We start from the raw sequence: 18,861 nt of genomic DNA on the forward strand, positions 1-18,861 counted from the left end.
TAACAGAGTAGTGTTCCTGTACCCAGACTGACTTTGTCATCTTCATGTTCATTTAACAGAGTAGTGTTCCTGTACCCAGACTGACTTTGTCATCTTCATGTTCATTTAACAGAGTAGTGTTCCTGTACCCAGACTGAAAATTTGTCATCTTTGTCATCTTCATGTTCATTTAACAGAGTAGTGTTCCTGTACCCAGACTGAAAATTTGTGTTCGTCCATAAAGTTAAAGAGTTTTTCATTGGTTTCTGTACTTTTCCTTAATTTAGGGTAGTGGTGCTGTTGTTCTTACATTAGAGGAAGTTAAAGCCCTTCTTGAGGAACTTGGAAAGGAAAAGGTATAGTCGAGCCAAACGTGGGCTTGCGTTATTGATATTGCAACTGCTGGAGATGTACAGGCAGCATTCAACTTCCATGTATATTTGTTTGCTGTGGTCAGTTAATTTCGTGACTCTCTATTGAGAATATTTGCAGCGCAGCCTTTCAAACCATATCAAAATTACAACTTTTTGGCGGTTTACTAAATTTAAAAACTGGACACCTCGAACAGGTTTTATCCCAAAACTTTCACTCAAAGTAACTTCAGTGTGCCAATGGATATTAATATGTTGGCACGGCCTTTTTCTGCCCTGATTCGTATGTGTCAGGTGCTAGTTGTTTCTTGGCTACACGTGTAACTGTACCTGGCTGACGAATTGCATCATTTTTAGGACGATGTCTTGTCTCCAGTACAACAAAGTGCCCTTAAACAAGCCAGAGTCATGCTGGAATCAATGGATGAGGTAAAAATTTTCTCTCGCTTACTCTTTTCTCTTCCGAAGAAAGGTTTGCCAACTGCAATGCAGTATGAATAACTTGGTAAATTCAATCTTTGTTTAAGGGTACGCATACTCCTGACAAAAATATTTTGCGTGTTTCATTCTTTATTAATTAGAAAATCCATTACATGGAGATTACTGAGATGGCTTTAAGAGACAAAGTTCGAGACTTGGACTTGGGTGTAAGTTTATCAAATCTTTTTTCTCTACCAATAATAAGAGCTCACTTATACCTTTTGTTTACTGCGTCTTGGAAATATATTCCATTTGATCCAGGCGTTTGAGTTTTTCTCTATGTTTAAAGGCTGATAGTTTCGAAAGAAACTGTTTGGGGCTGCGTCGGTGGGGGTAACGAAATAATTTGGATATATCAACAAAGTTGAAATGGTAAATTGGCCACCGTAACGATTACAAAAGTTGACGCTCGAAACGTCAGCTTTTGTAATCGTTGCGGTGGCCAATTTACCATTTCAACTTTGTTGATATATCCAAATTATTTCTCTATGTTTAGTCCGGTTACGTTTGTGCAAGTTATTTCTCTGCCCGCTTAACTTAGTGTCAGGGGTATGTCTCTGCTTTGATTATAGTGCACAAAATTTGATGCTGTTACGGTTTGGCAAAGTCTTCTTTACAATAAAACCCACAAAACGTCATAAGAATCACCTTTTTGATTAAAAAAAAAAGGAAGAATACGATACCGTCATTGTCGATCTCCCTTTATGAAACAAGTGCCTTTTTTGGGGTTAAGGTGGAGTATTTTAAGCATTCCTCTCTGATATTGTTTTAGTCAATTTTTTTAATTTTCTTCATGATTAGTTAACTATCAAATTAACAATTTTGCATTGTAACTAGTACAACAGCGAGTCCCTGAAGTCTGACCTTGATGAGACCAGAAGCCTTTCAGTACCCACCTGTGATCGAGAGACACTTACAGACTTGCAATGGACTGAGCTGGATAACACTGAACACTACCGAGAGCAGCGAATAGAAGCAATGGATTATCTAAAGTACGCAAGAGTGCTTACAGAAGACACCTGTAGTATGACAGATTTGACCGGGGAAGATTTGTTTGGTCTTGAAAGCGTGGGTAGTAATTATCCTCACTGCTTTCCAGAGAGAGACATCACAAATGGGAAGAGTGATAAATATTTCATGACCGATCTTGCTTGGCGGGAGTCAGGAGAGTTGGAAAAATCCCATCGAAATGTTCATTCATTTACACATGGAAAAGGTAAAGGTGAGGTAGATACTGTAGTTAATGAAACAATGACAGACGTTCATTGCCAAAATCTTGAGGAATTAGAAAGTAAAAAACAAGAAATAAGGGCAATTGATTAGGGCCGGGATGTTAGTGACACAATGATGGAAATAACCTGAGAAGAACTAGATCAACAGGCAAACGAAAAAACGAATTCTTTTTTACCCAAAGGGATTAGTGAGAGGGACATGGACATAGAAAGTCGTAAACATGAAGTAGGAATTGTGACCGACCTCAGCTTGACAGAACTTGCCCTCATGGAAATTAAATACTTAGAATCTATCGAAAACTCTCACGAAGACAAATCAGATGTAGTAACGGAGAAGGACGAGGTGGTAGGGTTTTCATCTGTTGAATTGGTGGAAACTTTACCTGAGATTGTGCACGACACATTTCCGGAAGATCCCACTTGCACAAAAGATCAATGCGAGATGACAGAGTTGAAATGCGATGACATAGCGAAGTTGAATGACAAATGTGTAGATTACAAGCATGGTCTTGAAGAACTGGAAAAGAGGATTGCTCTTTTTGACGTCGAGAAAAAAGAGAAGAGTTGCTCTACAGAGTTAACGTGGAATGATATTGGTAGTTTACAAGAAAAATGTTATAGTTATGAGTGTATTATTGGTGAACTTGAAGACAAGATCTCCCTTTTTGAAGTCGAAAAGAAGGACAAAAGTAGTTTCACTGAGCTTTCTTTGCAAGATCTCGTCGACGCCAGATTTAGTGTTGATACGAAAGAAGCTGAAACCATAACAGGTGAAACAGATTTTTTGGACAACGATGTATTACCAGAGATTGTATTCGAGACCTATCCAGGGGCTGAGACTAAAGATGAGGGCGGAACGACTCACGGAGTGTGGGAAGAAGTGGTGGACCTAAAGAACACTTACAGAGATTACAGGGAGAACTTGGAAGAAATGAAAAACAAACTTGCTCAGTTTCAAGTGGAGAAAGATGACAAAGAGAGTATCACGGATATAGCTATGCAAGATCTTGCTGATCTGGAAAGTTTGTATAAGGAACATTTACATGATGCGGATTCAGATTCAAATTCCATGGTAAGTCATGCTGAAAAAGAGTCGCGGCAATGCATGACAGAACTGACGTTTGTCGAGCTTTCGGAACTTGAAGATTTCTACATTGAGAATGCTGCTCGTCAAGAAGAAACTCCACCGGTGGTAGAAAAATGGGAACAAGAGAGCATGACAGAGATTACATATGATCATCTTCAGTACCTTGAAGAAGTAGAAGAGCTTTACAGACAAAAGACGAATGCTGGTGCTGATGAAGAGGTAGGAAAAGAAGAGAAATACACTGCGATAGATCTAATAGTTACAGACCTCGATCATTTGTTAGAAGGGTCATATAGTCTCCTGGGGTCCAGTGCGGAGAAAACGGACAAGACGACCTCGACAGACTTAACAGTTCCCGTCCTCGAGCTTCTGCAACAAACTGAAAAACCTCATCAGAGATGTTCTAAAGTAGACAAGTGTGTGGCTACAGAGGTAACTACTGGTGGTTTACAATATTGGGAGCAAGAAGAGAAGGTACATGGAATATGTTTAAATGGAAGGGAAGACGAAAAAGCAATTGCTGACAAGGAATGTCAGCAGAGGTATGATGCGGAGATTTGTACTGACCTCACGATGTTAGATTTGCAGTATTTAGAAGACACTGACGCTGCACACGAAGAGTGTTTGCGAGGAAAAAGCAAAGAATTTGACAATAAAAAGAGTGAAGTGGAAATGTTAACTGTGGAGACAATGACACATCTTACAGTCTCTGATCTTAAGTACGATGAAAACGTTGAAACGGCTAATGAAGTGTGCTTTGCTGAGAAGCATAGTGTTGAAACCATGACTGATCTCACTCTATCGGAGTTAAATGACTTGGAGGCTGTGAAAGGGCCGAGGAATGAATGTACTCTTGAGAGAAATGAAGATTTCAGATTTGTGAACAAAGAAAGTGTGGAGGTAATGACAGATTCAACTGCATCCGATTTGAATTACTTAGAAGATGTTGGAGCTTCTCGTGAGGAATGCCTTGCTGATAAACAGGAAGAATTAGATTACAGAATTGTGGACCAAGAAAGTGTGGAAGTAATGACAGATTTAACTGCATCCGATTTGAAATACTTGGAAGATATCGAGGTTGCTTATGACGAATGCCTTGCTGATAAACAAGAAGAATTAGATTTAAGAGTTGTGGACAAAGAAAGTGTGGAAGTAATGACAGATTTAACTGCATCCGATTTGAAATACTTGGAAGATATTGAGGTTGCTTATGACGAATGCCTTGCTGATAAACAAGAAGAATTAGATTTAAGAATTGTGGACAAAGAAAGTGTGGAAGTAATGACAGATTTAACTGCATCCGATTTGAAATACTTGGAAGATATCGAGGTTGCTTATGACGAATGCCTTGCTGATAAACAAGAAGAATTAGATTTAAGAATTGTGGACAAAGAAAGTGTGGAAGTAATGACAGATTTAACTGCATCCGATTTGAAATACTTGGAAGATATCGAGGTTGCTTATGACGAATGCCTTGCTGATAAACAAGAAGAATTAGATTTAAGAATTGTGGACGAAGAAAGTTTGGAAGTAATGACAGATTTAACTGCATCCGATTTGAAATACTTGGAAGATATCGAGGTTGCTCATGAGGAATGTCTTGCTGATATACACGACGAGCCTGAAGCTGCAACTGCGAAGAAAGAAAACGCAGAGGTTATGACAGACTTATCAGTTTTGGATCTTCAACGTCTAGAGGATGTTGATGCTTCACACATGCAATGCCTGTTTTACAAAGACAGTAGAAAAGATAGGAACGACCCTCCAGAAAGGACAAGTGTTGAAACAATGACAGATATGAATTTCCAAGGAATGCTGGAATCAGCTTCCGCTGAAAAGGAGAAACGTAAAGAACCAAAGTGGAGACGGCGTTTAAGGTCCACCTCAGTGCCTGTTAATATGCAGAGTAAGCACACCATGACCGAGATGACAGCCAACATTCTCGAGTACTTTGAAGATATAGAAATTCTTTACAAGAAAACGTTGGTGGAATACGACGACTTTAGAAAATCACATTCTGTTGAGAAGGTTGACAAGGACTCTATGACAGTTACGACCGATGAAGATTTGAAGTATTCGAAAGACGAAAGTAGTACACGTCAGGAAACAGAAGAAAAGAAAGTCATGACTGAACTAGCGATTGACGATTTGGATTATTTGATGGGTGTAAAAAGTCCTTCCAAAAATAACGAGCTTGATAGAAGTTCTGAGGAAATGAATAGCACGAGGGGTGTGGAGACCGTGACAAGTGTGGCTTTGGTCTCCATGGAGTGTATGGAAGACGAGTATGAGAGGCCACAGCAGGAACAACCACAGGAAAAAGACTTATCGTGGGTTGTCATTGAAAAGGAAAATACCTTACCAGAACTACAGTACCTGGATGAGGTAGAACTTTCTTGCCAAGAATATCCTTCAGGGGCTGCAGGAATTGTTCGTTCAAGAGATGCAGAGGTTATGACGGACCTCACAACTGCCTATTTGGAATACTTAGAGGAAGCTGAGAATCTTTTGAGAAGTATTAATGACAATGGTAGCCAACTATCAGGAATCCTTGCACCTAAGGAGGACAAAGAAGTCATGACAGAGTTGACAAAGTCCGATACTGACCATCTTTGCACAGTGGGAGATATCTGCACTGATGATACAAAGGCACTTTCAAATGATAATGAAGTCGAAAAAGATGATAAGAGTACAGAAACGGAGCTCACAATAGCAGATATTCGAGATCTCGAAGATCAAGCTGAAAGTGCGTCTGAGAAGAGAGCTACGCCTTCGTTTCATGAATTTGTTCCTGAGAATTGCCACGCCGAAACACTTATGGATTTGCAATCAGAGTTGGACTATCTGCCTGTTTTAGACGAGCCTGATTTTATTATGAACGAGGACGAAGACGTAGATATCGAAGAGAGTCAGAGTCGAGATGCTTGTGTCATGACCGAACTAACATTTTCTGACTTGCAACACTTGGGGGTAACTGACGCCTGTGATGGTGTTGGTTTAACGCACTCACGTCGAGAACAAACTGATATCGGTGTACAATGTGCCCTGGAGGATTTAAGTTCGCTTTTGGAAGAGCTTAGCAGGAAAGCAGAAGAGAAAGGCGCGGATGTTCCTTCGTGGTTTGTGACAGCCTTAAGGATGAGACAACCAGGAGGTTTGTGTTCTGTTTTGTGTTCCCATTCAAGTGCATGCACTGAGCTGATCCTATTGAATTTTCATGGAAGGAGCATGGCCCGGTGGCAGGGCAATACTGACCTACAGTCAAAGAGTTGCATGTGTAAAGCGTTACGACTTATCACTTGAATACCATTCCAACAAAAATAACAAAATTTCTCACGCATGAAGTCCCTTGGTTTAAACGTGCATGTAAATAACTTTGCCGGTATAGATGAACGTCACATAAATTGCAATAAACAGTCAAGTCTACGTTACTGTATTTTTGAACGTCAAGTATTGTAAAGTAGACCTAAAGTTGTAAAGTAGACGTCAGGCATTGTTGATACAGGGTAATTTTGTAATTTGCAATTCCTGTTACGAGTTTGAAAAGCGACTAATTACTTAGTTTGTCAAGCTCAGAGTTGCATAATTGCCGTAATGACAACTGAATTTATCGCCCATTTTAAGAGTTTATTTATGAACGTTTCGGCACTTACGTGTAAAAAGCCAGCGGTTATTGATAGCGCTTATAACACTAAGTTCCTTTTAAAACCTTGGGTTTTGGATATATAACAAGAACTCATCGAAATACCCACATAAACATACCTGTACAAACACTAATCACTGCTACAGAATTCGAGGTAGTCTAAACATATACTTAGTTAATCCATGAAATAAATAGACATAACCCTACTTTACTAAATAAACTGTTAAATGTGTTGTGCATTTTTAAGAATATTGTGGCTCGCATCTTGGGGTCACAGTGGTTTAAGCTTTTCTTTGTTAGAAGGATCACTCAGTTATTCGATATTTTAACCCATGCCTTCTGGATGCGCTTTAAGATACTTAAAAAAAGCTCTTTAATGTACTTCGAACGTTTTTTTTTTTTTGGCCTAATTTTATTGGCCTAGGTAGCTTTTCAGTGTTAGGGGGTGTAAATTTCATTGTCGAAAGCCATGGAAACGTTTGTTTAAACCTGTAATGAAAATGTCAATGCTTAACGTCTTCTGTCTGGAATGGAATTGTCAAGCTGTTGATAAGAATTTTTCAATCTTGCAAAGCCATCAATTTGTCACGCTCATTCGCTTTTGTATTTTATTTCCAACAGTTTTCAATCCCATACATCTTGTAGTGAGACAAACTAATGAGATAGATACAAGTCTAACAGTCGATCGTCCGAACTTAGGAGCCACCCTCGAGCATGCCCTAGAGAGGACACAAATGTCTAACATCCCTATCGACATGCCACACCTCTCTGAATGTTCACATGGATGTTTCTTGTCCAATGATGAAACGAATCTATTGCCTTCGGGTGCTTCTGCTGCTTCTTTAAAAAACATTGGTGTTCAATGTGATCTTGTTGATGTCGACGCCATGTTGGCAGAGTTTAGAAGAATTCATCCACATGACGTGGACATGCCATTGTTCGTGTCTGCTATGAACATGGCCCGGGAAGATACAGGTAACCTCCATTGCAAAAAAAAAAATAGCTATAAAAGAAAATTCATCGAATTCCCATTCGTGTTATTTCTCCAAGTTACACAATACTCAAAGCTACAAAGCTATAAAAGCAAATACATCGAGTTCCCATTGGTGTTATTTCTCCAAGTTACACAATACTCTGTACAACAAAATGATATGGAATGAAAGGCAAAGGAGGATTTCTAAAGAAGAAATAAAAAAGACATTTACTCACAACCAAGTCATTTTGACGTGACAAAAGCAAACACGTTGGAAGTAGAAGTCTTTTGACGTTTTTGATTTGCTGTTTAAGAATCATTGTTACAGTTTGTAACATGAATTGTCTTGATAGTCAGGTCATAATTTGAGTGACGTTCTAATGGCAGTCTCTATTTCATATACCAGTTGTCAATTTTACGTTATCGAAAAGGAAATGTCTAAATTGCCTATTTACTGTAAAATCCTTTGTAACACGGACATCTCCAATTTTTTAGGCTTTAATCCCGTAGAAGTGGTTTTGAGGAATCGCAGTGATTCTAATCCTGTACAAAATAAAGTGGCTACCGAACCTAATAACAGTTTCAAGGTTGAATTGTCCCGAACGCCACCTCCTGAAAAGGCCACTTTCACCACAAGTTCACCGCTACCAGCCCAATGTGCAGAAGAAGAGCATTCAGAATTTCCCGAAGGTATACAGCATCTAAATCATAGACCTTTCCTATCTACTAACTTGCTTCATGCTCACAGTGACAACAAACTTATAAAAATTGCTTATGTTCGAAGGCTTGAATACGTTGATTACCTTAGTTCCTATGGATGACTGTTTTTTTCCTTTGGTTTAATTATTGCAATATTTCTCTGAGCAAATTTTATCTAAAGAAAGACCCTACTCTTCAATCCGCAGCGAATAACCCTTTGTTATCATCTCAAAATGAAAGTGACAGCGTTTTGAACCGAACAGACGAGGCAACTGATCCCATCCCGGATGGCGAAGGTAGAGACGTGTTAACGGACATGCCACGTGACGATAGTGCTGTGAACCGGTTTAACAAGTTTCTGAAGGAAAGAAAGGATTCTGAGTTACGGAATCTGATGGCTTTAAGGCAGGGAATAGATGACCGCTATCTACAAGATACAGGAGATATCAAGGTTGGCTTATTGTTCCCATGGGCATTATAAAGTATACAAATATTTCTCGATAATTCTTGTTTTCACGGTCGTATTTGCCCCTGAATCAACAATATCTTTCTTTTAGTCAAGGTTTAGTGATGATTTCTTAGGACATCAGAAATGTGGCAAAACATGCCATACTATAGACTCTTTTCGAAACTAAATCTCGGCAGATCTTTTCATTGTTACCGCTTACGAACACCTGCAATGCCCTTCTAATGGAATCATTTCAACCATGCTCTCATACGAGTCCAATTTTATTCTTGGAACGAAATTCTTTTAGTATAATATCAAAAGTAGGTCCGATGTTTATGACGAAATTTAACTGTCAACCATTTCCCGAATATGCTCGCATCAAGTTACGCTGAAAGACTTAGATTGATCGAGAGAGAAATTGGTGTCAAAGACCAGATATTTATATTTTTAAGTTGTGAATCAAAGCACAAATTTTTTAAACTACATACTTATTAGTTCAATTCTCTCTCGATTTAGCTTTCTTAATGTAACTTATGTGGAACAATCTCTTAATTGATGGCGGACAGTTTAAACAAGAATTAATTTTTAAGGAGGTCAGATTTGTTTTCGAAAATGGGATGCAATAATTGGCAAGGTGCTTTTTCACCGAAAAATATTGCATTTGGCTGTGCCTAAGAGGAACATTTTTCTTTTTTATCCCAGAACATTGTAAGAACCACTTTAAAATAAGCTTCTTCAACAGAGAACCCTTACAACCATTAAAACTGATTTATCATAAGCAAGCTTTCGGTCCCGATGTTTGGGTCAATCACGATCTATACCATGTATAGAGTATTACTTTGAAACAGTTGGAAATCCTTCATGACCTGCTGAAATCCACTGCTTCTTTTTCAATAATTTGACTGATTTATCATAAGCAAGCTTTCGGTCCCGATGTTTGGGTCAATCACGATCTATACCATGTATAGAGTATTACTTTGAAACAGTTGGAAATCCTTCATGACCTGCTCAAATCCACTGCTTCTTTTTGTAGCAATAATTTGACGTTTGTAGTTGTTTTTTCAGAGCTTAAAAGAACTAGAAATAGAAAACGACCTGCTTAGAAAACAGCTGCTAATTTTGGAAAACGCCAAGGTGAGTCAGTCAATCAAATAATCATTTATTTATTCATTTCATTTGTTCGTTCGTTCATTCATTTATTCCGTTAGTAAGTGTGTTCGGTCTGTTGGTGGGTTTGTCAGTGAGTCAGTCAACCCTTACAATCAGTCTGTCACTTGGTTGGTTCGTTTGTCATTCTGCTGTTTGATAGAAATTCAGAAAGTCACTTAGTTTGGCATTCAGTCGGTTTATTGATCAATGCTTGACCACTGTTACGGAATGTTTGCATTCGTGGATCCAAAAACACATATTTGAGGAGGTGAAATCAAGACTCTATTTGGAAACGTTGCACCAACAGGGTACTGAAGACCTCGAGGAAGAAAACAGGCATCTCTGGGAGAAACTGAAAGAGGTACAGAAATAAACTGTTGCACTTTTATCCGTTTTGTTACACTGTCAGTCATCAGTTGGTTTATAAAATGTTTTGATTAGATCTCTACTGAAGATACTAAGTTTAAATAAATGAGACGAGTGTAGGAATAACACATGTCTCTAAACCGGTTAAGCACGGTTAACGCCATTTAAGCAAGGCACTGTAAACTTTGGGTTAGATGTAATTGGCTAAAAAGGAGACCAACTTTTTAGTTAGTTAATCTTATCCTGAACAGTTTACATTGATTATCATTTCGAGGTCAGACAGAACTTGGGACTGTTCTTTGTTGTTTGATTAGAATCGTTTGGTACAATTTCTTATGTTACAGAAGACAGAGGAACTTGAAAAAGAGAGCACCCTTTTAAAGGAGAAAGTCCAGGTAAATACACCTAGGAAGTAACGCTTAGGTTTTTGCTGATATGCGACCAGTAGTTGTGCACCGTCTAACTTGAAAAACCCTAAATATGATGACAACTTAAGTCTTTAGTTGGAGAGAGATTTGGAGATATAAATCTCGTCAGTCAAAGAAGAACTTGGATATTTTAATACATGTCGAAACATTTTTTTTATAATTCCTAACATATTTCCTTTTTCTCTATCGTCTACAATCGTCCGTATCTCAACGGTGATGATGATGTTAACTTTAATAATAATAACAGTAATAATGATAAAGATGATGATGTTGAGAATAGTGATGATAACGATAAAAGTGTAACTGTGCTAAAGATGAAGATGATAATGATAAGGTTACCTTTGATAACAATCACTACCATCGACATCACGACCTTAACAATGATAGTAACACTGATAGATATTTATAATTCATTACCTGCCCTTTATTTTGTCGTAGTCCCTGGAAGATATAGAGGAGGAAAATGCGCTAATTAAAGAGAAAATGAAAGTTGTCGAAGCAGTGAGTATGTTTGTGGTATAACATTAAGGTTATGTTCACATATAAAACTGATCTATGCTGTTTTTTACTGTCAGGATGTAAAGAACACAGAGAAGGAGAACGACGAACTCAGGGAAAAAGTCAAAGTTCTTAAAGAAGCTTCCTTGGTAATATTGTTTTTCAAACGCTTTTTGTGAATTGTTTTATCCGTTCCTGGGGTCGATCAAGTTGTTAAGTTGCACCTAGTTAATTTTACAATTGCTTAGATTTCAGATGCAGAGGTGAAGAAAACCAAAGAGGAAAATGAAGAACTAAAAGAAAACATAAAAACTCTGGAACAAACTATGGTGAGAAAAGGACTTCAATTTTGGTTTTGTACTAAGACTAATGTTGCCAGGCGAGGCCCATTCTATCTATTAAAGAACGCTTTTGAGCATAATCGACACAATCGTTTGATTTGTGTCCATGGAAAAGAGGATTCTACGCAATTTTTTCCAACTTTTCAGACCTGAAGATCTACATTTAGGCTATAAGACACGTGACAACAAGACATTAGACCTAAGATATTAGACAGTGAGAAAAAACTGTCGACCAATCCATTGTTCGGGTAAATTGTTTAAATCGTCGGCAAAAGTAAGATGAATTTTTCCTGACCGTCAGTGAAATGTGAAAGTAAATTTTAATCACAGAAATTTGCCCTGTGTTACTTTTTCAGGAAACTGAAAAGCTTGAAAGGGAGATTGATTACCTAAAGCAGCAAGCAGTGATGCTGTCAGCTGAACCCGAGGTGATAGGGCCATCTTTTTAATTCCCCATTTGGCTTATATACATAGTCTCGTTAGGAGATTGAGGCGACACGAGGAGGGAAAAAGTTGTGAAAATTCTCTAGGAATAAGTTTGCGATTGTACTGCAACAGCCTGTCTGCTTCCACTTATTTACCTTCAATTTGTTTCAGAGAGTCAAAGAACTTGAAGAGGAGAACGAAATTCTCAACGAAAAAATCAAGGCTCTAGAGCCATCCGCTGTAAGTGATTTCTGATAATGCAGATTTCCAGTACTGGTTTCTCTACAGTTTCCTCAAAGAAAGAAAACAGCAAGCCCATGTAGACGCCCCAGATAAATGAACCTTAACATTTCTTTTCGTGTAATATTTTTAAATCCTTTCTCTCTGCGGCAGAATTTTGTCGCTGTTGTTGGTCCCACGCATATTCAAACCAGTTTGATTTCGTGCGACTTATTGCAGCACAAAAATTATGTGCTAGAGAGAAATATTCTCCCCATGTGGTAGAAGGTTAATTGTCGCTGTGACCTTACGCACGACGTGTCGTAGTGACTTGACAGTCGCCAGACCTCTTCTACGTTAATAAATTCCACATTCGTGGAGTGAAGAAGTCAAACTCCCTTGTAACGCACTTACACTTTTTTCGTTGACTATCTCGTATCTTTCTTAGGATGATGTGGTCTGTGAAAACACATTGTTGAAAGAACAAATCAAGGAACTTGAGCAAAATGATGTATGCGATTTCTATTTTTGTGTAATTTTTGACGTACGAAAAGAACTCTTTTAGGGCAAAAAATTCATTGTAATAACGAGTTATTGTTACCAGCAGGTTGATTGCCCAGTTACCTAACAAAAGTCTGAAAGTGATACGCTTACATTGATTAGACTACTTATATACACTGCATACAGAAATATTATGAAGTTGAGAATGAGAAAGTGATGTTTCACTTTATAAAAGTGTCATTGTTACTACCGGTTTTGAGTAGAAACTATACTTAAGCTTAAGTTCTCTGTTTGTTTGTTTGTTTTTTTTTGTCGGTGTTTCAGAAACTACAGGAGCTGAAAGATGAAAACAACATGCTCAAAGATAAAAGACAGAGCCTGGAAGATGCTTCAGTCAGTATAATAGTTTGATGTTCGTCACATTTCACATGCTGATAGAAAAAAAGAAACCATTTTGAGCAACCACTAACAGACATATGATAATAGTTCAAGGAAGTAGAACTGGTGTAATTTTCTCTGCTGCTTAATCTCTTCCTCGCTGCAGCTGTGGATCACGCATGGAAAAATCGTTCCCTACCTGCTGTCGCTTTTTGACTTTCGATTTTTCTTAATTTCAGAACATCGAATATGGTCGCAATCAAGACCCTTCTCCAGAAAAGCAGTTCAAGATAACAGATGAAACTGGAAAGAGAGAAAAAGAATTAGAAGATGAAAATGAGGTGCTTCAGGAAAAAGTACAGATTTTGGAAGAGTCTCTGGTCAGTGTAAATGTTTCCAGCTCGCATAATTCCTAAAAGCGATTCAAGTGAAGTCTAGATATCTAACTCGAAGTAAAGAGAACCCCCAAATCCTAGCACAATACAATAAATGAATTCTGATTTATTCTCAGTCTTCAGAACGATTGGAAAACGTGCAGCTCATGGAAAAGATACAAGATCTGGAACATTCAACGGGAAGGGTAAGTACAGGTGGGGGTCCCACCAGTAAGGAGGTGTTATTAGAGGTCAAAACTGGTATACATCGGAGAGTTTTGAAGGGATGGTGACTTCAATATGACACATAAAAAAGCTATTGTGATTATGGTTCTTCCCAGGAGCTAACTGATAATTGAGAATATATCTTCCTTTTGGGGTTTACTTCGACGTTGTTGCGAAAGTGCTAATTGAGAATCGAATATTGTTACAAAGGTTTCGTGTTCCCTGTGACAGGGTGGAAGTAATTCACAGTTTCGTGAAGTTACGAAAGTATCGAGTGTGCTGCGTTAACCATGATATTGCTTTGATCTTTCAGGTTGTTGAAAAACTCGAAGAAGAAAATTCAGTCTTAAAGGAGAATATCCAAATTCTGGAAGACACTACCTCTGTAAGTCACGGGGACTTTCTTTTTGTTTTCGTTTGAGTAGTTCTTCAGTCTTCCGAGGTAGTAACCAAATCATCAAATATGCACGCCTTACGAACTTAACTGATTGTTTGCCGTTTGTTTTCTAAGAACATGAAAACACTTGAAGACGAGAATACACTACTTAGAGAGAAGATTGAAAGCCTTTACAGTACAAAGGTTTGTTAAACTTGGGTTATAAGCAAACTTAATAGCGCTCTGTTTCCATTTATCTATATATATGTGGGTGCAGATCTTTCCTACCTTATGTCCACCATCCACCCTTTTTAAAAGAGGAGACACTCCATCGAATAGTAAAGGGCGAATCAAGTTCTTTTTTCTGAATATTTTTATAGATTACCGAACTTTTTTATCATTCAAATGTGAAGTTAACTCTCTTACAATTTTTCTTGACACATGGGCCTGGAATATAATTTTCATACACATCAAATTTAAATTGGACAGTATTCGGATGGGAGAAATTAATTTTGATGATAAATAATCTTATCGATTTGCTTTAAATGGAAGGTGACTTTAAATGAATTTCAGGAGTAGAATTTCAAAATAGCTCGTACGAGATAACTCTTGTAGGTTAGGCAGGACTAATGGGCGTCACTGAACTTACTTTCTACTTGTTTTACGTTGCTTTAAGCAGTTTGCATTCGCGGTGCATTTTCCTCATAAAAATTAGTCGACTGCAAAGAGGAAGTTTGATATTGAATATAGCCGGTCGAAGCTTAAGAAAACTATCTGCAGCCACCGCAAGAATTAGAAGAGGAGAGGGGGTGGCAAAATCAGGGAACAACACTTGGTTTTTGATATTTTCCTTTTTCTTGAAGGTCACAGATGCACTCTATCATGTTTCCTTTTAGTGCAGTATCCTTTAAAACACGCGGTTTTTTCTTTCTGTTTTAATTTGGTAGACGAAAGATTTGTCTAAAGAAGATTTCGAGACTCTTCAGAAAAAGATAGAACAGCTGAAGGAAGCAGAGAAGGTAAAAACACGCGATACTTTGATAGTAAATTGTCTTCATCATAAATATCGTGGTAGGCAAGAATTAAGTAACTACACTTCATTCGCTTAAAGTACTTCAGTCGGATAGCTTTGCTTTTTAGCGGTTAACTTTTTCGTGAATGTTCTCTTCTTCTCTTTAGTGTAAGCCAGATTTTAAATTGTCATTTTAAGCTGCAAATTATGTCGAAACTTTTTTTTTTTTGGACATTTAATATGACTGCAGATCTATTCTCTCTTGTATGGAAAACAGTAGCCGGACACCGACCAAAACTGTTAATTGCCTCAAAAGGCCGGTGCATCCAGTTCACCTTTTAAGTGATTAAATAAGTGACAAAGTTTACATGTTTTGTGTAGATTGGATAAAACCTCTCTTAACAAAGAAAGTGTGGAAACTTGTAAAGCCTTAGCGGTTGAACTAGTGACTGTGTTCGAGTGCGTATTCAACAAAAACGAATTCCCAAGGATAACTGCATGTTAGTGCATCACTAGATTACAAGTTTCTTACGAACCCCAAAATCCTTAATGCTCCAAAAATTAAATCTGAGACCGTTCTAAGCCCAACTTACCTGCATTCTTCTTCTCGTAAAGCACAATTCGTTTGTAATTAGTGACATTTAAGAAAAACTGAATAATTTTTAATTTTTTTATTTTCCTTAGACAATTGCTGCATTGAACGAATCCAATACAGCATTGAAAGCAAGAATAGATATTTTGCAGTCGGAGAGGGTAGGATTTGTAATTTGATTGTATTTCAAAGTGAAGCACAAATAACAATATTCCGCACTTTTCCTAGTGTTATAAGACCGACTCAAATGAACGTTTAGCCTTTACAGCATTTATGGATTTTTAGAAAGAGATAGTGCTGGAATACTTTTGATGCGGAACAGAATCTGCATTTTCAAGACCATACAAGCCATCCTCAAGTTCTTTTCACCAGCCATGCTGGGGCAGGAACACTTTATTATCCCTCCAGCCTGTAAAGCCTGTTCTTTTGTGTATTTTCTTTGTCTTGCTGTGTAGAAAATTAACAAAGAGGTGTCTTCGGATCCTTCTGAACAGCTTGGAAAGGTATAGTTTTGTGAAAATTTCTTTCAAATCAAGTTCTATTGAAGGATGAATGCAAAATTGCGACATTCAAGTATTTTCAGTTGCCCTTTCATTTGACTCTTTTTTGAGGACCTGTCCACCGTGTTTAAGTTTCCATTTAACAACGGTGCTTTTAAAACATAATTGTAATTCACGGGTGGTAAATTTAAGCGTATCACGTGAAGAAGACCAACAACCATTCGCTACTTAAGATAAAAAATTAAACAAATAACAACTAACGAAAGTAACTTTAGTAGTTAAGCTAAAATCAGTTAAAATAATGTCAGACCGAGAATAAACGATTTTGTCCAGGTTCGACTGTTATTAGTACAAGATTTTGGTTTGACTACATCAGAGGTGGAAAGTGTTCTTGGGTCATGTGACCTTGAAGGTCATGTGTCGTCGGGAAGGGCTACCCCGCGTGATGAATTGAACAATCTGGGTCGTTATTTTGAACAGGTAATGCTTAATTAGTAACGTTTAGCTGCTTAGGGGCCGTTAATAAAAGAACATAAAAGTAAACTATAATACATGTAGGTGTTTCCAAGCAACATAAAATAGAATCAGATGAATTTTCAAAGTGTTCGCTGTCAAAAGAGAACTAACAGTTAAAACAGTACTTGAACTAAGGATAAGTAAAGAACAACTCAATGTCCATTTTTTTTACCACTCATGTTCTCGCTACTCTGACCGCACCAATTTACCGCGCCTTCATCTCACACAGGTGGTTGGGAAAACGTCCTTTCTTGGATGCTTTTGCTTAACACTTACGTTTCACTTATGGCCATGTCGTCCTGTGAACCAACGTTTAGTCTTCACCGTCTGCTCAGCTTTAAATATTCTGCACGATCATATAATGGATATCAAAGAAACGAAATACGGCAATCGTAAAGTAATGTCCTTGTCACTTGTTTTAAAAGGCTGACAGACTAGTGCGGTCAGATGTTGGTGATATACCGAGCTCGGTGAGCAAACTGATACAGCACCTAACTGACATTCCAGGGAGAATTAATCAGGTCAACTTACCCATACTAGAGAACATAACAAAAGTAAATCATTATTTGTTTACTGTTATAGATAAATATTTCCGTTTTGCTTAAAATGATTCAGTAATTCGGCTAAACGTCGTAAAATATTGCATAAGGTAATAAAACTACAGTAATACAGCCATATTACTCACCAATTGAAAAACGACGATCCTCTTACTTGAAATTTTGCATCCAGGAAAAGCGTTAATCTTGTGGGAGAACTTTAACATAACATGCCCTTAAACATTGTCACGTATCATTTGATGTAAAATTGAATGAATCTTACCGACGTCTTTGCAGTTTGACTGCCTTAATTGGCGCTACCCGATGATTATGCACAATTACGGGGCTTTTAATCCGACGTCACTGAAGTATTAACATGGCCAGCTTTATCTGGTCTTTGATCGCTTGCTGTTTAGACTCGGATAATGACCTCATGCAGGAAAACGGTTAGCTTTTATTATTAATGCTTCTAAATAGTAAGAAGTAGTGATCATCTTCGTTAATGAACTTTTCAGGAGCTTGAAAATCTGAAACAAGAAAACAGAAGACTTTGCGAAGAACTTAGAGAATTAAGGAGAACGGTTGAGGTAGGAGTTTCGGTATAAAACGTTTCCCCCGAAGCTGCTTTTTACGCACTTTAGCATCGAACATTAACTGTAATCATGATGTGAATGTTTGGGCCTTAAAACAAACACTGTAGGCCAAAGATCTGCTCCATGCTTTACCTGTAGCGTCTAAACAACGTTTGCGCTAAAGTTTCTTCTCTCTGCACGCGTTGAACGCTCCTCTTTATGTGTACAGTTCACAAGTGAGGATTATAATGCCCCATGATGACCGCTATCAGCAAAGTGTTTTTGCTGTTTATGAACGACTGTTTTTTCGTTATTACATGATGTTAATACTTCGAGAGGAAAATAGCTTTTTGTGACGAAGGCTCCTCCGTGAGCTGAGTTTACCGTCATTTACGTAATCCCTTAGCTTGTGCAATACTCTGAGTCAGTGGAAATCAGCGAAAAGGCGTGCGCGCGAAGAATGGAGTTGTTTTTCCTCGCGCTCAAGCGTTCAACCGCCTTCACTTAGCGAATGACTGAAACTGACGTGAAACAGTCTCGTCCTGCTGCATTTACCAGTGCACCTGAAATGTGTTTCATAAGTTGTCTCTGATTTTCATAAAATCCATACCACAAACAGAACATATAACCGCTGATAAATATTTTGGTCTTTTGATATTGTTTATTCACGTGCGGCAATGTCATGTCCCCTAAGTATCCGTCTACAGTAGTCGTCAAAGTACAATGATAAATTAACAGCTGGCACGCGTAACTGGCGGTTTTCTTGCACTTGATAAATATGAAGGTAGCGGGTTCCATTTCTCCCGCGGCCTCAAAATCTGACAAAACAGCCAGCTAAATAGGATAGATAGTAACATCCATGTTTGTATTTTTCAGAAGTATTCCTTTCAAAACTGTTTTTGTTCTATGATGAAACCCAAAGTTGATTTTCCTTGTTTAG

At 38.0% G+C, this 18,861-nt stretch overlaps 1 protein-coding gene across 4 annotated transcripts in view; it reads left to right on the forward strand.

Moving 5' to 3' along the window:
• The window catches only part of LOC111323722 (uncharacterized), a 59,228-nt gene that overhangs the window by 11,523 nt on the left and 28,844 nt on the right, over positions 1–18,861 (forward strand). For 2 of the 4 annotated variants that reach the window (XM_088752804.1, XM_088752817.1), the window contains exons 15-42: positions 267–335; positions 708–779; positions 932–997; positions 1,668–2,052; positions 2,245–6,303; positions 7,414–7,767; positions 8,261–8,455; positions 8,671–8,915; positions 9,978–10,046; positions 10,369–10,422; positions 10,772–10,822; positions 11,294–11,356; positions 11,431–11,502; positions 11,602–11,682; positions 12,051–12,122; positions 12,292–12,360; positions 12,788–12,850; positions 13,165–13,233; positions 13,458–13,598; positions 13,730–13,798; positions 14,131–14,202; positions 14,329–14,397; positions 15,141–15,212; positions 15,890–15,958; positions 16,253–16,300; positions 16,631–16,777; positions 17,239–17,367; positions 17,865–17,936. In XM_088752804.1, coding sequence (XP_088608930.1) covers positions 267–335; positions 708–779; positions 932–997; positions 1,668–2,052; positions 2,245–6,303; positions 7,414–7,767; positions 8,261–8,455; positions 8,671–8,915; positions 9,978–10,046; positions 10,369–10,422; positions 10,772–10,822; positions 11,294–11,356; positions 11,431–11,502; positions 11,602–11,682; positions 12,051–12,122; positions 12,292–12,360; positions 12,788–12,850; positions 13,165–13,233; positions 13,458–13,598; positions 13,730–13,798; positions 14,131–14,202; positions 14,329–14,397; positions 15,141–15,212; positions 15,890–15,958; positions 16,253–16,300; positions 16,631–16,777; positions 17,239–17,367; positions 17,865–17,936 — 6,996 coding nt within the window. The remainder of the gene's footprint in view (positions 1–266; positions 336–707; positions 780–931; positions 998–1,667; positions 2,053–2,244; positions 6,304–7,413; positions 7,768–8,260; positions 8,456–8,670; positions 8,916–9,977; positions 10,047–10,368; positions 10,423–10,771; positions 10,823–11,293; positions 11,357–11,430; positions 11,503–11,601; positions 11,683–12,050; positions 12,123–12,291; positions 12,361–12,787; positions 12,851–13,164; positions 13,234–13,457; positions 13,599–13,729; positions 13,799–14,130; positions 14,203–14,328; positions 14,398–15,140; positions 15,213–15,889; positions 15,959–16,252; positions 16,301–16,630; positions 16,778–17,238; positions 17,368–17,864; positions 17,937–18,861) is intronic. The other 2 variants (XM_088752809.1, XM_088752811.1) reach the window with 2 other exon arrangements.

This window comes from Stylophora pistillata, chromosome 1, assembly GCF_964205215.1.
Source record: "Stylophora pistillata chromosome 1, jaStyPist1.2, whole genome shotgun sequence".
NCBI classification, from domain to species: Eukaryota; Metazoa; Cnidaria; class Anthozoa; order Scleractinia; family Pocilloporidae; genus Stylophora; species Stylophora pistillata.